The sequence below is a fragment of the Pseudorca crassidens genome, chromosome 14 (genome assembly GCF_039906515.1).
Source record: "Pseudorca crassidens isolate mPseCra1 chromosome 14, mPseCra1.hap1, whole genome shotgun sequence".
In the NCBI taxonomy this organism is placed as follows: Eukaryota; Metazoa; Chordata; class Mammalia; order Artiodactyla; family Delphinidae; genus Pseudorca; species Pseudorca crassidens.
The window spans coordinates 6,901,884-6,925,893 of record NC_090309.1 but is presented as its reverse complement, the minus strand read 5'-3'; the positions used below and the strand labels follow the sequence as shown (position 1 = coordinate 6,925,893).

The 24,010-nt window shown below is 45.0% G+C and overlaps 1 protein-coding gene across 2 annotated transcripts in view; it reads right to left on the bottom strand.

The window, feature by feature from the left end:
* LONRF2 (LON peptidase N-terminal domain and ring finger 2) overlaps nt 1-24,010 on the bottom strand; it is a 96,765-nt gene that overhangs the window by 54,662 nt on the left and 18,093 nt on the right. The window contains exons 3-12 of one of the 2 annotated variants that reach the window (XM_067704165.1): nt 22,811-22,933; nt 20,461-20,622; nt 19,744-19,945; nt 18,424-18,523; nt 18,069-18,183; nt 16,979-17,100; nt 15,444-15,602; nt 11,233-11,395; nt 9,846-9,995; nt 7,218-7,359 (exon numbers count right to left, since the gene is read on the bottom strand). In XM_067704165.1, the coding sequence (XP_067560266.1) occupies nt 7,218-7,359; nt 9,846-9,995; nt 11,233-11,395; nt 15,444-15,602; nt 16,979-17,100; nt 18,069-18,183; nt 18,424-18,523; nt 19,744-19,945; nt 20,461-20,622; nt 22,811-22,933 (1,438 nt within the window). Of the gene's footprint in view, nt 1-5,558; nt 7,360-9,845; nt 9,996-11,232; nt 11,396-15,443; nt 15,603-16,978; nt 17,101-18,068; nt 18,184-18,423; nt 18,524-19,743; nt 19,946-20,460; nt 20,623-22,810; nt 22,934-24,010 lie in introns of those variants that run through there. The other variant, XM_067704166.1, reaches the window with a different exon arrangement.

Here is a 24,010-nt window from a genome sequence, read left to right as displayed (position 1 = left end):
CGTGAACAGTAACGCTCCAGGGTTTCACACAAAGTCTCTCTTACTTTCCACAGATCTTGAAACCTGATTTGGGTGAAATAAAGTCTTCTGCAGGCTCTACTCTGTTACAATATACAGCTGACCCTCGAATAACGCGGGGGCTAGGGATGCCGACCCCCCATGCAGTTGAAAATCTGAGTATAACTTTACAGTCAGCCCTTCATATCCACATCGATGGATCCAACCACCTGCAGGCTATGTAGTACTGTAGTGCGTATTTACTGAAAAAAAAAAAGTCCACATATAAATGGACTCGGGCACTTCAAACCCATGCTGTTCAAGGGTCAACTGTATAGATGATTTGTTTCTATGTTCTCCTTCTCAAACCTCTTCAGAGGAGGACGGCATCCACCTGTGGAAACTTCTGGCTTAAGGGACATAAAGTCTCCAAAGAAAAATTGCAGTCTGCCCAAACTCAAGTTCAGTATTTTGGGCACCCAATCTCAGAACAAGGACTACATTTGTATCCAGGTAGGCGTCATGGCATCCTGAACTTCCCAAAGCCTAAAACTCTGCCCCAATTACAAGGTATTCTGGAGCTAGCTGGCTGCCGTCAAAACCGGATTTCAAATCTCTCTCTTGTGGCCCAGCCTCCATATGCTGTATTAGAAAGCAGCAAACCTGACCCCACCATTAGAGGAGATCAACATGCCACAGCTTTGAAGTCTTTAAGAAAAGTTTAATGACACCACCTACCCTTGGACATCCTCAATACCAGCTTCCTGTTCCCTCTTCGCAGGTGAGAAGGAAGAGAACAGCCTTGAAGTACTCGCCCAAAAGCACGGGGACCGTCATCAACCCATAGGGTATTATAGCCAACAGCTGTAACTTACGGCACTGGGATATTCCCTTTTCCTCAGAGCCATTCCTGCCGCTGCCCTTCTGGTTAAGGCCACCAAAGAGAGACTCATGGGATCCCCTTTAACCATCTCTGTACCCATGCAGTGAAGCCCCCCTGAATTCTCATTACACCTATGAAATCCTTCTGCTAACTGCTCCTCACATAACTCTTTCATGTTGTGATAACCTCAATCCTGTTTTTCTTCGCTCTTCACTGATGAAACTCCTCATGACTGTTTAACACTGACAGACCACCATATATATGTATATTTTTTGCGGTACGTGGTCCTCTCACTGTTGTGGCCTCTCCCGTTGCGGAGCATAGGCTCCGGACGCGCAGGCTCAGTGGCCATGGCTCACGGGCCCAGCCGCTCCGCGGCATGTGGGATCTTCCCGGACCGGGGCTTGAACCCGTGTCCCCTGCATTGGCAGGCGGACTCTCAACCACTGCGCCACCAGGGAAGCCCCCACAGACCACCTTTTGACTCTCCGTATTAACTCAGAGGAGACTCCTCTGACCAGTGTAGGTTCTTCACGGTTTACTGACGGCTCCTATTTAAAAGATGAACATGTGAACATCATGCTGTATTTGCTATTACAGCTTCTCTTGAAGTCACTGAGACAGCACCTCTACCTACGGCTACTTTGGCCCAACAGGCTGAATTATACACTCTCACTCTTTGGTCAAAGGCAAAACCACAAACATTTTTATCTATAGCCGATAAGCATTCCTTGCCACTGTACATGCATTAAACCACTGGTCCAGTGACAAAGCACTCATGAACTAATATTGGTGGGAAAATAATAAAGCTACAAGACGTACCAACCGTGCTTGTCCCACCTGTCCAAAATACAACCCAGGGAAACGTGTTCACGTTACTCCTGGGCATTTTGAATTGCCTGATGGACCATTCAAGGTTTGTCAAATGGATTTCATAGCTTCCCCCATCTCATAGGTATAAATGTTTTAATCATGGTCTGTATGTTTTCTCAGAAGAGTGAAGCTTTCCCTTGTAGATATACAACTGCTTCTATGGCTAAAATTTTGTTATAAAAGATTATCCCTTCCTGGGGACCCCCACTCGAGCTTCATGATAGAAGGAACTCATTTTACAGGTCAAGTGCTACAACAAGTCTGTGCTGTTTGGCCAGTTTTACAACATTTTCACTGGGCTCACCATTCTCAATCCTCAGGGTTAGTTGAAAGTGCTAACAGCACTATTAAAACTCATTTGGCAAAATTTGTAGAGACCGTCCAAATACCTTGGCCAAAAGTATCACCTTTGGTCCTTCTGAATCTCAGATCCACCCCCTCGACAACTCATAAACCCTCACCCTTTGAGAGAGTCACAGGACACCCAATGTACTGGCCCCTGCCTCTTCTGATCCACAGCTGTTAAAAGGAGATATATGTCAATACTGTAAAGGCCTAATTTCTTCTATTAAAAATAATCATGCTGGCAGAAATGCTGAAACCGGGCCATTCCTAAATGACTGGGGGCGGGAGTTAGTGCTTTCCAAAATTTCTCAGTGCCTTAAACAGGGTAGGTGACATAAGGAACTTGGCAAATTATGAGAAGGTAACGTTCTGTCCTGACCTAAGCCACGTGGCTGACAGGGTCTTGGTGCTCCGGCTGGGTGTCAGGCCTGTGCCTCTGAGGTGGGAGAGCCAAGTTCAGAACACTGGTCCACCAGAGACCTCCCAGTTCCACATAATATCAAACGGTGAAAGCTCTCCCAGAGATCTCCATCTCAACACCAACACCCAGCTTCACTCAACGAATAGCAAGCTACAGTGCTGGACACCCTATGCCAAACAACCAGCAAGACAGGAACACAACCACACCCATTAGCAGAGAGGCTGCCTAAAACCATAGTAAGGCCACAGACACCCCAAAACACACCACCAGACGTGGACCTGCCCACCAGAAAGACAAGATCCAACCTCATCCACCAGAACACAGGCACTAGTCCCCTCCACCAGGAAGCCTACACAACCCATTGAACCAACCCTTAGCCACTGGGGGCAGACACCAAAAACAAAGGAAACTACAAACCTGCAGCCTGCGAAAAGGAGACCCCAAACACAGTAAGATAAGCAAAATGAGAAGACAGAGAAATACACAGCAGATGAAGGACCAAGGTAAAAACCCACCAGACCAAACAAATGAAGAGGAAATAGGCAGTCTACCTGAAAAAGAATACAGAATAATGATAGTAAAGATGATCCAAAATCGTGGAAATAGAATAGAGAAAATGCAAGAAACATTTAACAAGGACCTAGAAGAACTAAAGAACAAACAAACAATGACAACACCACAATAAATGAAATTAAAAATTCTCTAGAAGGAATCAGTGGCAGAATAACTGAGGCAGAAGAACAGATAAGTGACCTGGAAGATAAAACAGTGGAAATAACTACCACAGAGCAGAATAAAGAAAAAAGAATGAAAAGAATTGAGGACAGTCTCAGAGACCTCTGGGACAACATGAAACGCACCAACATTCGAATTGTAGGGGTCCCAGAAGAAGAGAAAAAGAAAGGGACTGAGAAAATATTTGAAGAGATTATAGTTGAAAACTTCCCTAATATGGGAAAGGAAATAGTCGATCAAGTCAGGGAAGTCCAGAGAGACCCACACAAGATAAATCCAAGGAGAAACAAGACACATATTAATCAAACTATCAAAAACTAAATACAAAGAAACAATATTAAAAGTAGTAAGGGAAAAACAACAAATAAAATACAAGGGAATCCCCACACGGTTAACAGCTGATCTTTCAGCAGAAACTCTGCAAGCCAGAGGGGAGTGGCAGGACATATTTAAAGTGATGAAAGGGAAAAACCTATAATCAAGATTACTCTACCCAGCAAGGATCTCATTCAGATTCGACGGAGAAATTAAAACCTTTACAGACAAGCAAAAGCTAAGAGAATTCAGCACCACCAAATCAACTTTACAACAAATGCTAAAGGAACTTCTCTAGGCAGGAAACAAAAGGGAAGGAAACAACCTACAATAACAAACCCAAAACAATTAAAAAAATGGTAATAGGAACATACATATCAATAATTACCTTAAATGTAGTTTAAGGCATAAACTGGCTGAATGGATACAAAAACAAGACCCACATATATGCGGTCTACAAGAGACTCACTTCAGACCTAGGCACACATACAGACTGAAATTGAGGGGATGGAAAAAGATATACCATGCAAATGGAAACCAAAAGAAAGTTGGAGTAGCAATTCTCATATCAGACAAAATAGACTTTAAAATAAAGACTGTTACAAGAGACAAAGAGGAACACTACATAATGATCAAGGGACCAATCCAAGAAGAAGAGATAACAATTGTAAATATATATGCAACCAACATAGGAGCACCTCAATACATAACGCAAATGCTAACAGTCATAAAAGGGGAAATCGATAGTAACACATTCATAGTAGGAGACTTTAACAGCCCACTTTCACCAATGGACAGATCATCTAAAATGAAAATAAATAAGGAAACACAAGCTTTAAATGATACATTAAACAAGATGGACTTAATTGATATTTATAGGACATTCCATCCAAAAACAACAGGATTGCTCTCCAAACTTGCCTGTGGTTCACCATAGATTGCTGGTCCCAAATTGCAATTCCTCTGCTATTTAGGAATAAGCTCAATTGTGCGGGCTGAACTGATTATCTTTTATTTTTTTTTCCAAAAAGGCTGACACCACTAATCGCTAATATACTTTGCTAAATTACCAGATCATACCCTCCAATAGCACAACTGCTCGACCTGCCATCTTGACCCAAGAAATGCACCAAGATATTATTACCAGACTAATACTTTTAACACACTTTACAACTCTCCCAAGATATTATTAAAGAACCCCTCCCCCCCAAAATGCCAGATCTGTGGTCTTGGCTAATGCCATATAAATGGGAAACTTAATTATGAGCCGGGCTCAAGGACTCCTTATACCTTCACCAGTGTTCCCCTGTGCTTTATTTTACTCTCATAAAAAATGCTTTCTATGCTGTTTAAGGTAACTTATGCCCTATTCTCTAAATGTCTCCATTGTCTCTGTTATCACCCCAAGTTTCCTTAATATGATGTCAAAACATCAGAGGACTAATTGTATTAATCATGTTTTTAAAAAATATTTTTATGATATTTTGACTTCTTGGGGGCCGCCCTGACAGGGGAGAGATGGCCCCTTCTGGGGTAGCCAATACTTAAGAGACAGCAAAGGGCTCACAAGGGAGCACGACTTTCATACAAAACCCAACAATCCAGCGCTCACACTCTGAGCACCTCCTCTGACGGCTCTTACCCTCCAAGAGGCAATATTCCTCTGCCCGAATCACCCAGGGCCGGTACCAGACAACTAGAGACCACCCTGCAGCCCACAGCCCACCGACATTATACCAACGAGCCATGCTGTTTCCCCTTTCCTGCCAAAATACAATGCCCCATGCCTTCCCTTCACTGCTGTCCCTGCCTCCGGACGCTGGGTGCTTCCCCAAGTAGCCCCGAGTGTCATGCTCTCATTTCTAACAGAACTGCGAATAACAGTAAACTCTTCCTTCAATGGCATGGACCTCTCTGTATTGTTACTCAGTCACCGTTACACATTAAGACCCGGGCACAATCAGAGGCACGGTTCCCAACGTGGCCAAGTACAATGGTGGCACTTTAACTTCTCCTTTATTTTATGCTGCTGAAATAGCCTAATATTTCAATACGCACTACTAGAATATACACCTAAGATCCACTACTAAAAGCTACTTTATAGGATCCAGCAGATGTTGGTAATTTTTTTTAGCAGTGGGTAAGTGACAGGTGAAGTTAACGTGAGCAACTGTAAGGGTGAAAAGACCTTCTTCTAGGAGACTGAAGTCAACGGCTTAGACTTAAGCATCTAGGCCTAGTAGAGAGGAGGGGATACTTGGCAACATTCAGGGTTCAATTCTTCAATTCAGGGTTCGTTCAGGGTTCTTTCCCGTTGTGGAGCACAGGCTCCGGACGCGCAGGTTCAGCGGCCATGGCTCACAGGCCCAGCCGCTCCACGGCATGTGGAATCTTCCCGGACCGGAGCACGAACCCACGTCCCCTGCATCGGCAGGCGGACTCTCAACCACTGTGCCACCAGGGAAGCCCCACCACTTCTTTTTAATAGATAACATCTGGTCTGATCAATGTAAAACTTACTAAAAAAGAAAACAAATATAATTTTCAGGTTGGGGTTGGAGAAAAACTTGCTACATGCTTACATCCCATACCTGCCTCCCTCTCCTTGTATACTGTCCTGATGTGTTTTCCTGGCATAGGCAGATACCCATTTCATAGCAGCTTTTTAATGTCTTCATATATTAGTGGATGGATGGTGAACTCAAATTTACTGATGGGCCTAGTTTCTAATGCCAATCTGAGTAGAAAGATGACATTTCCTACATGCTTCACATCCACTGAATTAATGAGACAGGGCTGTTTTCAAGGGGTTCTTTGCACTCCTTTGGTTGTATTCTGAACATCCCAGTGCATGTACAGTTTTAGCTCCCTTTATTCATTCTTTGTTGTGTGTGTGTGTGTGTGTGTGTGTGTGTGTGTGTGTAAGTACATACCCTCAAATCAACTATACTGTTTTCAGATTTTTCTATATCCAAGGTACCCTTCTTGTATTTTGATATTCATTAAAACATGCAATTTACAACATCTGAACTACGGCAGGACACAAAACGTAGTTCTAACCCGTTCTGTACTACTCCTCGGGTAAGGACTAACTTCAGCCCTGCCGCTAGACAACTGTTTGATTCCTTCACAGACAACTTCACAGTGACACTCAAAGCCCAAGTGCGTTTCTGGTTAGCCTGTACTCTGAGAAATATGCTTCCAGGTAAAAACGTGATTTCCCTCCAAAGCATGATGGGAACACTTTACTGGGAAGGGAGTCTTCTTTCTTGCAAAACCTAAACCACCTGTCAATCATCTGGGTTGTCCCCTGTTGTGAGTGAACTACACACCGAACACATCTGGTTCAGAGAGATTTTCTGAGGTTGTTTTCCAACCGTGGGATCCATTCACATTTCAGGCTAAGCTTGTACAGAGTCAGACGCCACCAGGCACAGACTTCCAACTTTTGAGTAAGGGTCAAGGTTTGCTAAGTGCTCCAATCTGTAACCCTATCAACAAGCATTTTACAAAGCACGATGGATGGATGTTACTCGTCCGTGCCTGGAACTCCTCATAAAAACACAAGGGCTTCCAGAAACCCTGAGAGAGAAAATCAATTATTTCTCTCCCGGCTGTTAACCAGCTCTTGCCGACTATTCATCTTACGCGTGATGATGGCTAATATTCGCCGAATGGCGAGCAGACGCTCCTTCAGCGAGATCATGCTGAGTATGGCCAGCTGAGCCTTCCGCTCCAACGGCAGCACTGCCAGGATCCACCAGGACCAGGCAGGACCACTAAGGTTACTCTGCAAAACAAAGGGAAGCACAAAATTAGCACCTACAATACAAGCCTGTTCGCCCCAAATGGTCTTTTGTTTACCCACAGACACGTGAACAAGAATTAAATGCCGTCTTCTCTCTGAGGTCTACCGCGCAATTCATTCAGCCCTCAAAACACAAAGCTTACTGTCACGTCACACACTGAAATGTGGGGAAACTCACAAAAGGAAGAATGTGTCAAGAGAAGCATCTTCCACAGGGAAACGCTATGGATTAGTCACCCTTGTTCTCTCAAAGCTCTAGTTCAGAACATATGACCAGCCAGAAAAGGAGACTATAATTTTTACCTCTACCGTCCAATGTTCTGTTGCTGTTCTTTAAGTTTTAAGTATGTTATATACAGCACAATGTTTATAAAGCACACAGTAGGTGTGCAAGTTTGAGTGTTACAGTAAGATAAACCTTATAATACAGTCAGTGACAAATGTACCTCTATATGAAACATCTTTATATATGAGTTATTGTTAAATATATATATATAAGAAATTACTGTCAATTATATATTATTAATAGTTACTATTAATTATGCACGTACATATATATGAACTAGTAAGCGACCTGAGAGCCTTTATTTCACATAACCAAGCAGGCACTTCTGGAATGAGCTCTAAGCAAAAGTTGATCACAAAGTTGTTCTCAATAGTCCTGGTACTGGAACCAAGGCGTCCAAGGCGCCCTGCTTCTAATGTCTTGACTTCAGAATCCAAACTGGGAATCAGGGAGGGTGGCTCTAGACTCGCCAGAGCTCAGGGTGAGAGATCAGGAGGAACACAGAGGCCAAAGTGCACAGGGCAGCCCACGTCACTGTGCGGAAGGCACCCGTCTCCTCCCCAAGGGAAGAAGGCCCAAGTGCTGGACAAAACAACCTTCTGTGTGATTCATACCCTCCCTTTCCCTCCTCATCTTACCGAGTGGGGAGAAACTGAGTAGCATGATTAATGGGAAGGGCCTTGGCATAAAAATCTCTCCCACAAAGGACCTAAAATCCTCTGTGGCAGAAAGACTAATGGTCTCCCGAAGGCGTTGACCCCCCAGTTCCTGAAGCCCGTGGCTACGGCAGCTTACACGGCAGAAGGGACACTGCGGATGTGAGTGAGTCAGGGACCTGCAGATGGAGCGCTTATGCTGGATCTCCCCCACCTCGGTGGGCTCAGCCTCATCGCAAGGGTCTTTCCAGCAGGGAGCTGTTCTGGGCTGTGATCAGGGGCAGATGAGTCTATGGAAGAGGGGTCAGAGGTGCAAGCTGCCGGCCTGGAAGACGGACAAACGGGTGAGAGGCAAGGAACACCGCAAGCCTTTCGGGGCCAGAAAAGGCCAGGAAATGGATTCTCCTTTAGAGCCTCCAAGAAGGAAGAAAGTCTTGCCATCACCTTGGTCATAGCCTGGTGAGACCCGTGTCGGATCTCTGACCTCCAGAACTGTACAATAATAAATTTCTGTTGTTTTTAAGCCACTCCCATCATGCAATGTGTTACAATTAGAGATTAATTGGGGTTAATAAGCAAAAACTCCTAGAAAAAAGAATGATTCATACCTCAATCAAGTTAGTCTAATCACCTTGCTTTCTGAATCCAGGCTACAGAACAGAGGAGGAGGGGTTATAACAGAGTGGAGGGTGAGAAAGGACTCGGAGGTGAGCTGAGGCTGAAAGCACTGTCTTGGGTTTGGAAAAGACAGAACTCAAGTGGGGGTAAAAGACAGAAGCCCCCAAGAGACAGAAAAAGAACATAAAAATGGATGGAAAAGATACAAAAGACATTTCATCTGACTGTAAACCTGCTGAGACCTGGCCCTGCCCCCCTTTCTCCAGGATAGGTGAGCGGGCACAGTAGGACGAACTATACACTCTCAGTCACAAGCGCACAGCATCCCCACCTGGGCCACCCAAATGCGGAGAAGTGGAGTCATCTGCACTTACAAATGCTTCACAGACCTGAAACCCGTTCATCGCTTAAAGAACCAGTGTCACTGAGAGCAGTCCTGGGAGCAGGGAGAAAGCCCACGATGATGGGATCGAGGGCTAGGAAAGTTTCCGATTTAACGAGAGTTGGGGATTTTCTCTTCATTTATCCAACGCCTGTTCATTGGGTGCAGGGCAATCTTACATGCAAAACATAAAGTGTTCCTGCCCATATACTGAAATGACTACTAAATCTTCCCATGTTGGTGGGAGAAGTACAAAAGCTGACAGCCATCAGAATAAACTGATTTCTGAGAGAAAAGAAGTTACCTTCATGTAGTATTAATCAGAAAGCATGTATCGCTTTGCTCCAAATGGCACACGCTACTATACCAGGGGCTTCTTTGGGCTGCTGATAAATGAACTGGTTCATAAGCGACCATAATGGAATAAACAGCATAGCAGGTACCGCCAAGTTTTCCCCAGCATAATGTGTCTTAGCACATGACGGCAGGAAATAACAGCATGACAAAAGAAGAAAGGACGGTATACCTGAGGCTCAGGTTCTCTGTCGGGCATTAACCCAAAGTGGCTTAAGATCTGTTCTTTCATGTGATCCTGAAGTGAAGCAAACCAGGACACAGACTGCTGATAAACGGACTCATGCAGGGCGGTGAGCTCTTCATACTCTGCACCTTCCACCTGACCAAGGAGAAGAGACAACCTTTCAACAGTTCATTATCACACGCGTGTCCATCCCACAGTGACTGCGGCCACGTCTGCTGAGCGGATTCCTGGCATCAACACTTCAGTAATTCATCAGTGTTTTATAAACAAGATATATGCTCAACCTAGAAATCTTCACTTTTTTTACACAGTGGAGCTCTATCTACCCTGTCTGTCTGTCCGTCTGTAACATCCAGATGTTTCTCTTAATATAAGCACGGACCCGACGTTATCATGAATCATTTTTAATGAGTACATGCAATTCTATATCGGAGCTGTGCCATGATTTACTCAACCATTCACGTAAGATACATTTTAAAATAATACAAGTACTATAAGTATTTACGCAAAAGTGGTTTTGCATGTGTGTGTGAGAGAAGGGGCTGTCATTTCCTCAGGATAGTTTCTCAGCAGCAGAATTACCAAGTCAAAGAGTTATAACATTTTAAAAATTATATTCCACGTCACCACATTATATTCCAATAGACATGTTACAGCGACAGTGCATTCACGGCCTGAGCCTGACGCCAGGGGGAGGCCCTTAGGCTTCAGACGGATGTGCCCTGCTGCCCGGGGCCCCTCTCACTGCCCAGCAAGGCTCAGTCCTAGGTAGGGACACCTAGGAACAGGTGAGCAGGAACAGCTCTGGGCTGAGGACCAGGGGACCCAGGTTTGTTCTGGCTCCATCATTGCCTCTTGTGTGGAAGCTTCGGCCAGTTGCTCAGCTGCTTTAGGAGAGAATTTTCCCAACTGTAAAATGGGAATAAAGCACTAAGGTCCTTCCTGATTATAAAACAACAGCATTTATGAAAACTGAGGTAAACTGAGGAATCAGATTATAACACACATGACCATTCTCAATTTGATTTATATAATACAAATCAAATATTCATATGTAGTGGAGAGTTTTCTTTTAAAAAAAACTAAAATTATTTCATGTGGTAGCTATTTAAGCTACCATTTTAAAATATATACATACACCCCCAAAAGTCATCATCCACAATGATAGTCAATAAACCCTCTATCAGCATAGAAGAGGGACCCTGAGAGCCACCGCACTCAGTCTTCCTCACGCTCAGCTCCCTGGGCCTCAGACCTCAGAGCTCACCTCGCTGCACTCTGCCCTCTGCCCCACAAGGCCCGGTGCCCACAGATGACCAGAAACAGCGGCTGGCAAGGGGACAGAGCTGGCACCGTGGGTGTGACTACTCACCTTTTCATCTTCCAGATACTCAATATCTGCCGTGTTGTAGCCGTCTCTGTGACGGTGGCTCAAAACCCGGAAGCGGCTAATCCCGACGGCATCCACGACGGAGCTGCCGTCGGGGAACGTCCTGACGTCCTTGATCTCCAGCATGCAGCCGTACTCTGAGATCCTGGCAGGACAGGCGGGAGAAACAACCCTGACTTTAAAAATGCAGGAGGGTCTTCAGTTCTCCCCAGATGCAATCCTGGGTCTTAAAGGAATAAAAAGCCAAATGAAACAAACAGCATCTCCATGCCAGAGCAGCAAGGTTATTTCCTCCAAGAGACCAGCAGCCGATGAGAAACACACTGATGTGCGACGTGGCAAGAGAAGGGCCGGCGGGGACGGCGTACTTGTGCCTCAGCCCTTCTAACCAGTGGGGTGGGGACAGGTGGACCTGAAATGTAGCCCCCCAGCCCCCTTGGCCGGGGCACTAGAGCACTGTCCCCACCCCCCGCCCCTCAGACTCTGCTCCCCTCCCCCATGCTGTTTCCCTCCCCAACAAACTGCCGCAGAAAGGCATCTACAAGCACCGTCTTTGGGACTTCCCTGGTGGCACAGTAGCTGAGAATCCGCCTGCCAATGCAGGGAGCACGGGTTCAGGCCCTGGTCCGGGAAGATCCCACATGCCGTGGAGCAACTAAGCCCGTGCGCCACAACTACTGAGCCTGTGCTCTAGAGCCCGTGAGCCACAACTACTGAGCCCACGTGCCACAACTACTGAAGCCCGTGTGCCTAGAGCCCACACTCCACAGGAGAAGCCACCGCAATGAGAAGCCCACGCACTGCAACGAAGAGTGGGCCCCGCTCTCTGCAACTAGAGAAAGCCCACGTGCAGCAATGAAGACCCAACACAGCCAAAAATAAATAAATATTTTTTTTGTAAAAAAAGCACTGTCTTCATCTCCCTGTCTCCCCATCACACCTCAAGACCCCGCTGTTCTACCGACACGAGCCCAGTGGAGTCACACGTGAGGCTGGCACACCCCAGCTGACCTGTCGCTGACCCAGCACTCTCGCCCTCCCTGACCGGTCCCTCCCTTCACCACCTGCATCCTCCACGTGTCCCCACCACACTGGGGCTGCCCGGGACACTGTATCCTCACTCCAAAGCTCTCCCGCGTGACCCTACCCACAGTCACGGTTCCCACTGTCCCCCACATCCTGATGGTATCGATCGTGCCTACGATGTGTCAAGCATTACACAGAGCGATTTATCATACGTATTCATCCAAGCCTCACAGAAACATGGAGGCTCAGGAAAATTAAACTGATCTAGGCCACAGGAAGATTCAGAGCCGACATCTGAACCCAAGGGTATCTGATGCTAAAGGGAATGAACAACTGCACTACACACCTCCGAACTAATGCTGAGGGAGGACTCCCAAGTTACACACCTGCACAGAGTTATCACACCTCTGCCTGGATCACCAATAAAGCGCCCTCCTTCCTAAGGGTCTGTCTTACCCACAGCTGCAGTGTGCATGCAGCCGCCTGAAGAGCCTCTTCAAAGGAGGCCTCGGTGCCCCAGCTCACATGTCAGCTCCTCCAAAGTCGGTCTCAGCCACAAAACCTGTTCCTGCGATAAACATCTCACCTGGTCTGTGGCCAGGAACTTGGCTGCCAACTCTGCAGCATCCAGGGGATCGAGGCTCTCATGTTTGCCCACATGAGGCCATTAGAAATTTGTCCAAAAAATCAGCTGAATTCTCCCCCTCTCCTGCGCTTGGCCATGGGTGAGCCAGGGCTCCTGTCTGCTCTCTCCCTGGAGGACCTGTCTCTCCTCGGTTACCCTGAGCAACCTGCCCTTTGATGGGTTCGGGAAACAGGTTCAGTAGCTTACCTGTAGTAAATCTTTTCTGAATGTTCCATATTCCCAGTGGAAGTGGAACTTATGAAACTGTTTTTTCACTCTGCTTATGCTCATTGTGATGAATCAACTCTTAACAATTCAAATGTATTCATCTCTTTCTCTACGCTAATGCTCTCGGCATGTTGTGTAAGAAAAGAATCTCTCCCTGTTGCCAATTGTAAAGATAGTCCCCAATATTCTCTCTTAAATGTTTTAATATTTTGTTTTTCACATCTCACATTGGGAATGTAAATGTGCTACTTTTTGTTTATAGTATAAGGCAGAGAAAAGATTTTTTTTTCCCATTTGGACTACCCACTAATTGTCTGAGTACCTTTTATTGAGGAGTTTTGCCTTTTCTCACAAAATTACATATAAATTTGGAGTCCAGATATGAGTGGATCTGCTTATCTCTATAGTCTGTTTCAATGGTCTACTTACTCGGACTTGTAAGTTTATTGCAGGGATGTTCTCCCATCTTTCTCAGCTGGTTTTTCAAAACTACCAGGTCTTGGTCTTTAACATTATGATTCTAAAATCAGCTTGAGCAATTCCATGAAAAACCCTCCTGTGATGCTGACCAGATCTACTTTGGATTTATAGACCAACTGGGGTAAAAAGAACATCTCTCAGCCATAAAAAGAAACGAAATTGAGTTATCTGTAGTGAGGTGGATAGACCTAGAGTCTGTCATACAGAGGGAAATAAGTCAGAAAGAGAAAAACAAATACCGTATGCTAACACATATATATGGAATCTAAGAAAAAAAATGTCATGAAGAACCTAGGGGTAAGACAGGAATAAAGACACCTACTAGAGAATGGACTTGAGGACATGGGGGGGGGAGGGTAAGCTGGAACAAAGCGAGAGAGAGGCATGGACATATATACACTACCAAACGTAAAACAGATAGCTAGTGGGAAGCAGCCGCATAGCACAGGGAGATCAGCTCGGTGCTTTGTGACCACCTAGAGGGGTGGGATAGGGAGGGTGGGAGGGAGGGAGACGCAAGAGGGAAGAGATATGGGAACATATGTATATGTATAACTGATTCACTTTGTTATAAAGCAGAAACTAACACACCATTGTAAAGCAATTATACTCCAATAAAGATAAAAAAAAAATCTCTCTATGACACTGAGTCTATGTACCCATGAACACAGTATCTCTGTCCATTCTTGAATATCTTTCAATAAAGTTGTAGAATTTTCTCCATAAATGTTCTACATACATCTTTAGAAAGATATGTTCCTAGGTATATACGGTGGAAACTAGCAGATAGCCCTAAACATCAATTCTCCCCTAACTCCTGGGCAACTGGATGGACTACATTTCCCAGCCTCCTCTGCTGGAGGTGTGAGCAGCAGTGACTGCTATGGGCCCCTTTTCTCCAGGATCCCCTACAAGCACCAGGGCCTCTTCCACCAGCTAGAACTTGGATGTAATGACCTCATCAGGACCACGCAGTAATGACAAAGCCCTAGAGGATCAGGAAGCCAGGACGTGGGCAGAACCCGGGGTCCCCAGAGCAGTCTTTGGAGGGGAGCTGCCTGCTGATTTGGAACATCTTCCCTAGAAAAATGATGCAAAACAAAAAGAGACAGAAAACCAAGCAGGGCTTCCCTGGTGGCGCAGTGGTTGAGAATCTGCCTGCTAATGCAGGGGACACAGGTTCGAGCCCTGGTCTGGGAGGATCCCACATGCCACGGAGCAACTAGGCCCATGAGCCACAACTACAGAGCCTGCACGTCTGGAGCCTGTGCTCCGCGACAAGAGAGGCCGCGACAGTCAGAGGCCCGCGCACCGCAATGAAGAGTGGCCCCCGCTTGCCACAACTAGAGAAAGGCCTCGCACAGAAACGAAGACCCAACACAGCCAAAATAAATTAATTTAAAAAAACAAAACAAAACAAGCACCATGGGTTTTTATAAGACTGAAAGTTTTCTGGCTGTGTGGATAAAGGTTTCGTGGAGGATGTAACAATTTTTTTAGACCTAAAAAGTTGGACCAGATTTGTTTGTATAATGGTGAGCTGGAAGAGAAGTACAGACAGAGGGAAGCATGGAGGCATGAAAACATGAACTTTTTTTAGAGGAGGGCGAATAATGTGGCAATGGACTAGTAGGTATGATGTTCCAAAGGAAGGAATAGGAGATGAGGCTAGAAACGAAGGGTGGGACCACATCATGGATGGCCCTGAACTTATACTTTGTTACGTAACAGGAGACACTAGAGGTTTTCAACATCACCTTAAGCTGTTCTTCAAGAAAAATGACAAATGATACACTTAATTAGAACCCTTTCTTCGAACACTGGTAATTCTTACCCTGCGTGCTCTGCAGATAAACACATGCCAAACCGTTTGGTGCCAGTTTCCACGCATCTTCTTATCATAAGCCGATAGCGGGGCTCAAAGACGTGGAGCGGACAGGACACGGTGGGGAAGGCCATGGCACACACGAAGATGGGCACATCCCTGGTCAGACTGCGGGGTGAGGGAAATGTGAACTTAGAGGTGGAGCTGTTAGAAACAGAAGGGAGTGAGAGTCGCTGTGAAACAGCAGAAGCTAGGCAACCTCAGCTCTCTCACTTACAAACCCCTCAGGTTTGCCTCAGGCTTAGGTGGGAAAAGAAAGCCAAGGGCCACAGCTTGAGAAAGTTCTCAGCTGAGCCACGTTCCCTGCCAAGCCCTCTTATTTAATCTGAGGAGACCACGCTTATGATCACTATAAAAACATTCTGATGACCTTGAGGACACTGTGCTACGTGAAATAAGTCAGACAGAGAAAGACAAATACCACTGTAGGGGCTCATTTATATGTGGAATCTAAAAATAAACAAAACCAAGCTCACAGATACAGAGAACAGACAGGGTTACCAGAGGAGGGGGCAGGTGAAATGGGTGAAGGGGGTCAAACAGCACAAGGTTCCAGTCATGAAATAAATAAGTCCTAGGGATGTAAGGTGCAGCATGGTGACTATCGTTAGTAACACTGTGCTGCGTATTTAAAAGTTGCTAAGGGCTTCCCTGGTGGCGCAGTGGTTGAGAGTCCGCCTGCCGATGCAGGGGACGCGGGTTCGTGCCCCGGTCCGGGAAGATCCCACATGCCGCGGAGCGGCTGGGCCCGTGAGCCATGGCCGCTGAGCCTGCGCGTCCGGAGCCTGTGCTCCGCAGCGGGAGAGGCCACAGCAGTGAGAGGCCTGCGTACCGCAAAGAAAAAAAAAAAAGTTCCTAAGAGAGTAGACCTTCAAAAGCCCTCATCACAAGAAAAAAATTTTTGTAACTATGTCCAGAGACATGTTAACTAGACTTATTGTGGTGATCATTTCACAATATACACAAATATCAACTCATTATGTTGTACACCTGAAACTAATACAATGTGAGATGTCAATTATATCTCAAGAAAAGTAAATAAGAAAAAAATTCTGATGAAAGCCGTCAAAGGTAATGAGTTCTAAATAAAAAAAGAGCAGCAGAATGATAAGGTCTCAATACTTACGGGTCACTACAACACAACATTTTAATCACTTTAAAAGAGAAAAAGTAACTGTCAGGCCTATTTTCAGTGGTCACCCCTTTCTCCCTTCTATGTCCTGCGCCTTTTCAATTCTGAAAAATTCAGCATTGCTTAGTTAGATACAAAAAGCAACCATATAATACTGTCAAAACACACTTTAGAAATATTTCTTACAAACTTTTTCAATTAAATTCAGATAAACTCTTTGCAATTAATTTTTTTGGAGGCTAGTTTCTCTGCCAAAGGCAGGGGGAAAAAATGAGATAAAGTTGTGAGATTAACAAGGATTTTCTTCTTTAGCCTGAACTCAACACCAAGCACCTGGAGCACAGAGACTTACTTTGAAAGCTCCGTCATTTCTTCATCATAAATTCTCTTTCTGTCAGACAGTTCATCTGACAAATATCGAAATATTAATTCTTCAGCCAGAGTAGTTGTATGAAAATTTCTGCTTGCCAACAACTGGAACAAAAGAAAAAGTTAAATAATACCACATGGTAATTAATTCTTATGGACAAAGAGCTCTCTTCCTAGTCAAGGGTCAACAAGGAGGTGGGGGAGGGGAGTCGTCTCAGAAGACAAAAGGGACTGAGGTGAGAGCAGGGGGGTCGGCCCTGAGAGGGAGAGAAGGGGAGGGGGAGGGGAAGTCCCCGGACGCTCCCCCCTCCATGAGAGAAGCAAAGAAAGCATTCCCTTGGAGCAAGGAAGAGGCAATTCCCATTTTGCTGGTGTATACCCTTTCCATGAGTATCATAATGTCAGGGAGGGTGAGTAGCAGGTGGTGGGAGAGAAGAGAGATGAAAGAACCACCTGGAGAGTGAAAAGCTGAGGCTACCAGAGAAGCACAGTAAGGATGACTAATAAGGACTTCCCTGGTGGCGCAATGTCTAAGACTCCACCTGCCAATACGGGTTCGAGCCCTGGTCCGGGAAGATCCCACATGCCGCGGAGCAGCTAAGCCCGTGCATCACAACTACTGAAGCCCGTGTGCCTAGAGCCCGTGCTCCGCAACAAGAGACGCCACCGCAATAAGAAGCCCGTGCACCACCACCACAACGAAGAGTAGCCCCCGCTCACCACAACTAGAGAAAGCCTGTGCTCAGCAACAAAGACCCAATGCAGCCCAAAACAAATAAATTTAGTAAAATAAGTAAATTTATAAAAAAAAAAAAAAGAATGACTAATAAGGTTTTGGGTCTCAGATTTAAGATTATGAATTTAAAGTGAAATTTAATCTTCCCTATTTTGTGGGTTTACTCTGGCACTGCGATGCTACTTATACAGACGCACACAAAAGGCAAAGAGTTGACTTGACCTGGACTGGGAAAGGGCATTGAGGGTCTGAGGAATTAAAGCTGGATGTGAAGGGGAAGTAGGTTGAGACCGAATAAAAAAGTGCTAGGAATTGTCAGTTCCCAAGAAATACTTACTTCTGAGAGTTTTTCTTTGCACAAAGGACAATGTGGGGCATGGTCCAGGCAGCGCTCGAGGCATTTTAGGCAAAACATGTGTCCACAGGGCGTAGTGACAGGCTCAAAGAGCAACCTGGAGAAGACATCTGGGTTTTCAGCAAGAAATGTCCAGCAGACGTTTTCAAATAACCTTTTTATAAGAAATCACTTATATCCATTTTCCATTTACAACTTCCTTAATCTTATTTTTAGAAAATAAATCGTTATTGAGATATACGTAATTTCTCTAACAATAAAAAGCCCGTTATGTTTGGGATACAAAATTCAGAAAGGCTGAATTCTTCACAGTTGCGTAGATTCTATGTCATCCTACCTCATGCAAAGGGCACACTCAAAATCAGCCACATCTATCAGGAGCTCTGCACTTTCTCCTACGTTAGAGCTCACGTTCCTTTGGGGTGAGGAATCAGCCTCTGAAAAAGTTAAATGCTATAATTAACACTTGCACATCTGGGTAAGAGCATGTGATAACTGTATTTCCTCTGGGTAAAGTATGTTACACCAATGTAACAAACCATGCTGGATGGGATTAGCAGTCCAGCTGTCCCTCCGTATCGCCGTGGGGACTGGCTCCAGGATCCCCACAGATACCAAGACCCCTGACGCTGCAGTCCCTTACGTAAAATGGTGTGGTATTTGCATATAACCTAAGCACATCTTCCCACGTACAGGCATCGCCCAGAGATATTGCAGGGTCAGTTCCAGTACACTGAAATCAAGTGAATATTGCAATAAACTGCATCACACAAATTTATTTTTGGTTTCTCAGTGCATATAAAAGTTATGTTTATGCTATACTGTAGTCCATTAAGTGTGCGACAGCATTATGTCTAAAAAAAATGTACATGCGTTAATTGAAAATAATTTATCGCCAAATGTGCTAACCATCTTCTGACAACACAGGTTTGCCACAAACCTTCAATTTGTTAAAAAAACAAAAATCTGCAAAGCACAATAAAACGAGGTGTGCCTGTACGTTAAATCATCTCTAGGTTACTTATAACACTTATAGTAACATATGTAAATGCTATGTGTTGATAACTCATCCCTACACAGGGCCAAAGAAAGTTTTGCTTTTGGACTTTCTGGAATTTTTTTTTTCTGAATATTTTTGATTCGTGGTTGGTTGAATCCGCAGATACTGAGGGCTGACTGTATACAGCCATAATTTAACTGTAAAGCATGAATAAAAGTGAAAGTTATACCTAAATTTTCTCTGCTATGTTTGACTATGAAGTCCTTGTAGGGGTAAACATATAAACTGTCCTACAATCTTGAAGGTGACATGTTCATTTCATTACCAATTTTAAACCACCTATATAAAATGTTTCTAAAGTATATTGAGTATCAGCCAACATTCTATCACTCTAGGGTCACACACTCAGTGACAAAATAGCCTTACTGGGCTTCCCTGGTGGCGCAGTGGTTGGGAGTCCGCCTGCCGATGCAGGGGACGCGGGTTTGTGCCCCGGTCCGGGAAGATCCCACATGCCGCGGAGCAGCTGGACCCGTGAGCCATGACCGCTGAGCCTGCGCGTCCGGAGCCTGTGCTCCGCAACGGGAGAGGCCACAGCAGTGAGAGGCCCACGTACCGCCAAAAAAAAAAAAAAAAAAAAAAAGTAGCCTTACTGACCTTTCTTGGGAATTTTTCCAGGGCCGTTCACATCGTGCGCATCCTCCAAATCATTCGGAAACTGTCTCTTTAAACCAGTGCTCAGCGCCGCTGGAAGAAAACTTTCTAACACTTCCTTATCCTCCTCAGAGTGTAGGCCCAGTATAAAATATAACACCGAAGAATTGGTATTTCTAAATACATCCTGTTTCTCAGATGGATTCTGGTTAAGTAGGAAAAGAGAATCCTGAATCTTAAAGAAATCATAGCATCAGAGAAAAAAAAATCATGCAGTAGCCCTTCTTAGAAATCTCTGGAAAAAAAGAGAGCATATACTCTTCCCTCATAACTGGTTTCATCTATTAACTTCTAAGATGAACTTTACACTTTTCATCGTAAAATATAAGGATAATTTCTTCCGGAAACAGATCAACTGAACACCAATCTTCATACATTCAAACCATCCCTCTGCTCTTTTTTCTCCAAGACAAAATAATATCAAGTCTCCTGATGTTGTGAGTTGTTTGGAGATGTTCTAAAAGTTTCTTTCAATCTTCAGTGATTTTCATTACTTCCATCAAATTCCTTTAAAAGTGTCAATTCTCAGGCTGAGAAGCCAGAACTGGTCTTAAGAAGTACTTGTAGCTAACGTAACGCAACCGTGTGAGTAACTTGTAAATGTTCAAAATTACATAAAGCTTAATCAACATAATACTGACAAACACGTGCACTTCCCACCTTAGAACTCCCTGCACTGCCACCTCCCTCCACAGGAGGCTGGCTGTTTATGTGGTTCTGACACTGCGCCGTTAATCTTGTGTTCAACATTCTGCTTTGGATGGAAGATGTTAAATTCTGAGGCACGTTTTCTGAAGCAGGGAAAAACACCTCACACATTACCTGTAAAATTGCCAAGATGGAAAAATATATATTTTAAGACACTTTTGAAAAATACATCACATACCTGAAAGACTCAGAGGAAACTCTGAAGCCAAACAGGCCTAAGACATTGACAAAAATAACTACCCTGTAGTTACCCAAAAAATAATTACCCAAAAATAACTACCCCAAAATAACTGCCAATGTTTTAAAAATTCAAGTGTGTCTGAAACCACAGTCAACATCTTAAGCATCTGAGCCCCCAGTTCCTGTCCATCTTACTCGTACCAATTACAAAATACGAGCATTACAGTCTCCTTGAGTTTGGTCCTTACACACCTGCTACAGAAAATCTCCCCTAAATGTCTCAGGGGTAAGAGAGAAACGTGGGGTGTATCGGTTGCAGGGGGTCCCAGACTGTACCTGAGCTGTGATGACCCACAGGATTAAGATAGTTCTAGAGGGCTGCTTAATTTACAAGAGAACCGGAAGAGTCAACCAGTACGAACTTTAAAGGAAGAGAAGGTGAAGGGACACAGTTCTGGTTCACCAGCTTTTGGTGGTGGTGGGAAGTGCTGGCCAGTCCCTCGATGGTCCTGCAGAAAATCAGGGACTCAGCTGAATCCGAGGGCTTAAGAGAGGCGTAGAGGAGTCACTGAAACCTCAACGAAGAATGCAGCCACTGCGCTGCAGGTGACAGATGAGCGCACCAGAACCCACGACCTCTGCGGCAGTGAGGGTCAGCACCCCAGCAGGGACGGCAGTGTCCTCGGCACTGGCCCTGAGGGGTCAGCAGAGCTGCAGGAGGCTGCCAGGGAGGGTACCACATCTCATGGGCATCAGGAGGCTGGCACTGTTTGGCACCGTCCGTGACAGAAGATACCTAGCACCTGTACCATGCTGGAGGGAAAAACATCATGTCTGCATGCAAAAGCGCCAGACGGGCAAGAATCCACGAGACCTGAATCCTGCTCCTGGGACCTTCCTGAATCTGCTTAACGTCGCTGAGCTCGGGCTCAACTTCTCGTGATGCTGTTATGAGGATCAGTTGGGGTAACACATGTTTTACGATTCTTGTGAAAGTTGCAGGTGAGACAAAGCAGGCAGGAATCGTTCAAAACAGCCAGCTCAAGATTCAATATTATTTTGACAGGTGGAAACAGTGATCAAAACCAATGAGTGACAACTTAACAGGACCAACAAAGACCAGTCAACTACACAAGAATAGGATAAAAAATAGTGCCAGGAAGTTCTCATTACAAAAGAAACATCTGGCTCTTCTGGCCAATTACAGTTCTAACAGAAGCCAACAGTGTGATGGGAGGCTAAAAATAAATTCCCAGTGAACACAGGGAAGATACACGTTCACCGCCTGCAGCCACTGCATATAGGGGCTAAAGTTCGGGGTATACAGCAAGGCAGCCAGAGGAGGAAACCTGACAACCCCGTTCTATGGGGAGAGGATGTTAGGTTCAAAGAACTAGTTAAGGCGAAGATGATAGCTCTTCTCTAATATCTAAGGCGGTTTAAATTAAGGAGGAAAAACTTCTCTCTTGCTCCAGAGACTAAAACTCAACTGTAGAGTGGAAATTACAGGGTAAGTGTACCGTACAAGTTGAAAATAAACAGTGTTAAAATATGGAAACGTTGACGTAAAAGCAAGGACTCCTTGTCATCGGAAATGCTAAGACTGTGTACCTACTGTACAGGCCTTTTTATAGGGCAGGTCCCCACATCAAGTGTGACTCGATGACCTCTAACAAGACTGGGTTAAAGATTTGCGTAAAACAGCAGGTGTTTCTGCTCCATGTTGGTAAAGTTCTGCTGAAAATCTCAAGCCAACCTATGTGGCTCAATTGGTAACTTTTGCACAAATCATGACGCCTCTTACAGGCTTCTGCACACGACAGTCCTTGAATTACAAACTCCAGGGCAAATCACTTTGCCTCCCCAGCTGCACACACCTACCCTGCCTCAGTAATACGTGTCACTATTTCAGTAGAATTGAGGTATGTGTACACTGTCTCATGAAACATGCGGCATCATCAAATGCATGAACTCATCATTATCACTGTGTGTTTTAAATCACACTGTCATGAATAATTCAGAACTACATTTCTTGTTCATTTTACGTGTAGCAGCTACTCGGCATGGACACAAAGGCTGAAGATAAGACTTCAAGAGGAAAGTCATTGAACGGAAATCACACCTTCTGCACTTCTTTCTTCACTGAGTTACATTCAGGATTCAAAGCCAGGCAGTAGAGAAACTCCTTCAACACTTCCTTACTTCTTCCCAGTCCGGAAAGAGCCAGAGCTTTCACGTGATGTCCCTGGATTCATCCAAAGATATACATTTGAAAAAACAGTGTGATGATATACTCATGTACAAAGAGCCCTGAAATTAAAAAAAAAAATCACTGGAACTGTTTTATTTGCACATTAAGGAGAATAAACACAAGCTCACCGAGGATGGCTCTAGCTCTACTGCCTTCGAAACTGGGCAAACCTGAATGTCCCACAAGTGCAACACACAATCAGAACACAGGGGTCCATACCTGGAATGTGAGCCCAAAGCAGTTCTAAGGGACATGCTGAGAGAGAACTGACTGTCTACCACCCTTCACTCACCCAGCAATCACAGGTCACTACCATGTTCCTGTCTTCAAGGAGCTTACAGTCTCATGGGAGCACACAGACAGGACAGACATAACTAACACAAAGTGTAATATACAAAGGCCCACAACAGAAATGAACAAAACGCAATATGGGTCAATATTTTCCAACAGCATTTTGTTTTTGCTTTATGGATGCAATGCGGCAACGAAGACCCAATGCAGCCAAAAATAAAAATAAATTGATTTAAGAAAAGGGAGGGCATACTTGTCTTGCTCCTGACCACTGAGAAAAGGTTTTTAACTTTTCACCACTGAACATGATTTTGGCTGTGAGCTTGTCATATATAGCCTTTATCATGCTGAGGTTCATTCCTTCTATACTTAATTCGTTGAGAGTTTATATCATAAAAGGGGGCTGAATTTTGTCAGATGCCTTTTCTGCATCTATTAAGATGACCAGGGTTTCCCTGGTGGCGCAGTGGTTGAGAGTCCGCCTGCCGATGCAGGGGACACGGGTTCGTGCCCCGGTCCGGGAAGATCCCACATGCCGCGGAGCGGCTGGGCCCGTGAGCCATGGCCGCTGCGCCTGCGCGTCCGGAGCCTGTGCTCCGCAACGGGAGAGGCCACAACAGTGAGAGGCCCGCGTACCACAAAAGAAAAAAAAAAAAAGATGACCCTATAATTTTTATCCTCCATTCTGTTAATGTGGGGTATCACACTGACTGATCTGCCTATGTTGAACCATCCCTGCATCCTAAGGATAAATCCCACTGGATCCCGTTGCAGTGATCC